This window comes from Myotis brandtii, unplaced genomic scaffold (genome assembly GCF_000412655.1).
Source record: "Myotis brandtii unplaced genomic scaffold, ASM41265v1 scaffold50, whole genome shotgun sequence".
In the NCBI taxonomy this organism is placed as follows: domain Eukaryota; kingdom Metazoa; phylum Chordata; class Mammalia; order Chiroptera; family Vespertilionidae; genus Myotis; species Myotis brandtii.
Genome location: NW_005369061.1, coordinates 773,472 through 777,839, shown reverse-complemented (window position 1 = coordinate 777,839; position 4,368 = coordinate 773,472). Strand labels below are relative to the sequence as shown.

General features: G+C 59.4%; 1 protein-coding gene across 1 annotated transcript in view; it reads right to left on the bottom strand.

Annotated features, from left to right (window-relative positions):
- CORO6 (coronin 6) overlaps window positions 1–3,099 on the bottom strand; it is a gene marked incomplete at its 3' end in the record, with an annotated part of 5,220 nt that extends 2,121 nt beyond the window's left edge. The window contains exons 1-4 of the mRNA XM_014548208.1: window positions 2,804–3,099; window positions 1,307–1,429; window positions 739–868; window positions 463–644 (exon numbers count right to left, since the gene is read on the bottom strand). Of these exons, the coding sequence (XP_014403694.1) occupies window positions 463–644; window positions 739–868; window positions 1,307–1,429; window positions 2,804–3,001 (633 nt within the window). The remainder of the gene's footprint in view (window positions 1–462; window positions 645–738; window positions 869–1,306; window positions 1,430–2,803) is intronic.
- Between the last annotated feature and the right edge of the window lie 1,269 nt (window positions 3,100–4,368).

Below are 4,368 nucleotides of genomic sequence, written 5' to 3'. Positions count from 1 at the left end.
TGGTGAGGCAGGTGCCAGCCACCGCCCTCCCAGGGCACCAAGGCGAGACCAGCCGCGCGCTAGGACTGCCCCGCCCCCCGGCCCAGCGGGTCAACTAGGGCGGAAAGGGCCGGGCCTTGAGCCAGTGTCAGGCCCTGGGCCCTGGAAGATGGCTCTAGGTGCCGGCTGAGAGGAGAGGGGTCCGGAGCCCAGGCTTCATGCAGGTTCTAATGGGAGGATGGTTTGCAGCTCCTCCCCTGCTCCTCTGAGCTCCTGAGATGGAGGGGAGGGAAGGGAAGAGGAATAGGGCAGGGAGCTGTGGCTGCAGACACTGGGAGGTGGTGGTGGGTGGAAGCACTGGCCTCTGCGGTTGGGATCGGGGAGGTGAGAGCTGGGACCAGGGGCTCAGAGGATCTCAGGTACAGGGGCCTGCCGGTTGGCTCCTGGGGTGGGGGCTGGGGCGTGGCCAGGCCAGGCACTCACCGCCACCACCTGGCCCTTGCGGGGGTCGACAATGCGCAGGGTCTTATCCTTGCAGGTGGTGGCCAGCAGGCTGCCGTTGCTGTTCCAGCACACGCTGTGGATGATGTCCGGGTGCATGTCGTCCAGGCTCAGGAGCACCTCCCCGGTGCCCACGTTCCAGATGATGATCACATTGTCACCACCTGCCCAGAGTGGCCAGTCACCATCACCTGGGCCCTGCCTTTGCCACCCTCCCCCCAAGAGCTACAGTAGGGATCCCTCGCTAGGCCCCCAGACCTGCACTGAGCAGGACATTCCGGGCAGTGGGGTGCCAGGAGAGGATGCCCACGCGCTTGGAGTGGCCTTCTAGTGTGATGATGGGCTCTGTAATGTTGCGCATAGGGGTATAGTCTGGAATCTGCCACACCTGGGGAGGAGGAAAAGGCAGAGGGTGGGTAGGATGAGGAGCTTCTTCGTCCCTAAGCTCCTCCCTTACTTCCCCTCCCTGCCCCTCCAAGCCTACTGGTGGCAAATGTAGGGCAAGATGTGATGGCGCCTGCCTGGGTCAGAGGCGGCTGGGAGCCAGGAGGGGCACTGCCAGCTCTCCAGAGATCTTCATCACCCCAGCAGGGAGACTTCAGAGCAGTAACTCCCTACTCTTCACCCCCAAATTGGCCATGGTTATTATTAGTCCTAAGCAGTGCATCCTGGGAGGGAGTGGGCATGTAGCTAAAGATAGCCTGGGAGCTGGGTAGGACAGGGCCCTGGGACCCAGCACCTCCCTTAGCACCTTCTCTAGAACAGGTGAGGCCGCCCCAGCTGCTTCCCCTGCCCAACGACCCGGCGGCTTCCAACTGGCTCCTACCATGATGGTGGTGTCATCTGAGGCACTGGCGATGACGTTGTCATTGTGTGGGCACCAGTCGATGTCCAGCACAGGGGCAGTGTGCCCAGTGACCAGTGGGTAGTTCTTATCCACTCGTCCTGTCTGGAGGGGTGAGAGAGAGAGAGAGAGAGATGTGGGCCACTCTCCTGTGTGATTTTGGGGGGTGGGCAAGGGACCTGTTTACATCTCAATTCTCTATCATTCACTTTCTCTTTGCAGACCCCTCTCTACACCTCCAATCTCATTCAGCCTACTTCCTGTACTTCAGTGAAGGCAGACAGAGTTGAAGTCATTTAACATCAGGGACTCAGACACAGAGAGGTCAGGTGACTTAACCAAGGACACACAAGATACTGGTAGAGCCAAGATCTGAACTCTTAGTCTAGTGCTCTTCCAAAACGCCTACTTGGAGGCTGTTCTTGAGCCTGTTCCCCGAGTTGGGATGTCTGTGGGGAGCCCCTGGTGGAAGAGGTGAAGGTGAGATAGTACATAGTGTAGCACCTGACACCCTTGGCAGAGTCCCACCTTGTCACTGGTTTACTCTGGAACCACAAGCAGCAGGCACTCCTGGTGCCTGTTATGCTCCAACCTGAGCTGGGACCCATCTATTTTTGGTCTTTACGGGCTGTTCGTGGGGGCTCTGAAGCCGTTGCTGGGCTGGCATTGGCCCAGACGGTGGGGGAGAAGGGTGGCTGTGTGGCACTGGAATGACAGTAGTAACTGGGGGAGGAGGTGGCTCCAGCTGAAATTTGAGCCCTGGGGATGGTGTCCTTGTATGGTGTCTGCATTGTCCTGGAGTGAGTCATTGGCTATTGTCAGGTCTTCCTGCCACCTGTGGGGCCTCCCCTAACAAGGTGTAGGGGGCAGAATCCAGGTCAAGGTCATGCTTGGGGTGGAGACGGCAGAGGGGCTTCAGGCTACTCAGCAAAGGTCGTGGTCATTACCTGGGTCAGGGAGCAGGGCTCTCTGGGCTTCTGTGTCATGACCCCCTGACCTCTGTTCTCATGCACCTCTCTGTAGGAACCAGAGTGGGGAGGTGGCCAGGGACTCTGGGGAGCCCGGCTCTGTCCTCAGTGTGAAGCGGTGGGGTGTGATTTAGCCAAATGGTTATCCTGGACTGGGGAGAAAGGTCCTCACACCCAAAACATGAGGGGGTGCGGCATTAGGAGAGGAGGAAGACAATCTGGCCAGGCCCTGATTCCACGGCTTCCCAACTATCTCCCTCACCCACTCCTGGTCCCAGCTGGGACCGGGGTGCTGGGCTGTGAGTGGGTACAGACCACTGTGAAGCTGCTGCTTTGGGAGGGGAAAGGAGCCTCCTAAGGGGCCCGTGAGGGCTTGGGGAACAGGGAGCTGCCAACCCAAACAAACAGCCCCCCTGACGGAGGAACTAGGTGAGAACAGAGGCTGCTGCCAGGAGTGCCCAGGGGCCACAGCCAGTGTCCTCCCGCCAGCTTCCTTCTCCTCATCCCTCACCTTGGCCAGAGGCAGGACGATGAAGGCACCTCCGCCTCCCGCCTCCACAATAATGGCCAGGAATTTGGGGTTGACGGCGCAGAAGGAGCTGTCCCATGTGACCTTGGACACACGGATGTCCTCGTAGGCCTGGTCAGCCTTTGCCGCCTGCCCAAACACATGGCGAAACTTGCTCTGCCGAACCACGCGCCGGCTCATGGCTGGGGGCAGAGATGGAGGATCTCAGTGCCCAGAAACACCTTCGGTCCTTAGTCCTGTGAACTGTGGGAGGCAGGAAGAGAGAGAGTGTGTGTGTGTGAGAGAGAGGGTGGGAGGTGGGGTTAGGGTAGCAAGTGAAAAGGCTTATCTGGCCAGGAGTTGGGTATAAATTAATTCGGAGTCTGGTCCTAGAAGCAGGGAGCTTTCTTCATCCTGTGAACTGTGGGAGGCAGGAAGAGAGAGAGAGTGTGTGTGTGTGAGAGAGAGGGTGGGAGGTGGGGTTAGGGTAGCAAGTGAAAAGGCTTATCTGGCCAGGAGTTGGGTATAAATTAATTCGGAGTCTGGTCCTAGAAGCAGGGAGCTTTCTTCAAGGTGATGAAAGTATGAGACAGTTCTTTGCCACCTCTCAAGTGGGGCTTAATGCAAGGGGCTGGGATTTGGGTGGGCCTGACTTCTCAGAGACCCAGACTGAGGGGGCACTGGGACCAAAAGCTTCCTGGAAGGTGAAGTGGTTCGGGGAGGAGCCTCAAGGCCAGGCTGCCCTCCCACTGCCAGGCGTGGGTGAGCATCTCCTCACAGAATTGGTTTATCTGCCAGAGGCACCTGGTCCAGAATCAGAGGCCTTGGCCCTTGGATCCTGGCTAAAGCTGGCTGTGGGGCTGGACCGGCAGCCCCCCACGGTCCTCATCTCTGGCACAGTTCAGGCAGAGGGTCTGTAATTTTCTAAAAATGTGCCGAGGAGGAGTTCCTCCTGTCACCTAACCCGAGTCCTTCCTGCTGCTGTTTTCATCCATCTCCTCCATGTTGTTTTTGGGGACACAGTGCAAGGTGGGTCATCCTCCTTCCACTCCTCTCTGCACTGGCTTCTCCCAAAGGCCCTCACGGTGGTTCTGCCTTTTGCCTCCCATCCTGTCCGTCCTGCTTCTCCTCTGAGTCCCGACTCCTCCTAAACTCTCCTGGGGGTGGGGTGCTCCACCCCAGGCCAGGGCCAGATTAGCAGGAGCGGGAGGCCGCGGTGCCTTTTCTCCAGCCGGGGCCTGCCCTACGCTCTTCCCCAGGGCACAAGGAGCTCTTCCAAAGCCCAGCCACCGACTCCTGTCCCCTAACCACCCCGGCATCCCTGTGCCCTTCAGGCTGCTTCTGCAGCCCGGGGCCTAAGGCCTGGACTTCCCGAACCCTCCTTGGGCCTCCTGCCCCAGCACCGGCGTTCTTGTGAGACTAGGTGTCTGCACCCTTTGGGCGCCGGCCGCTGCTCGTCCAAATATAGACAGCAAGTCTGCCCCACCCGGGCGATTTTGGCGGCAGGGAGGGAGGGGGGCGCAATCCTGTGCCCCCTCCAGAGATCCTGCCTGCTCGGCTGTCTGCGG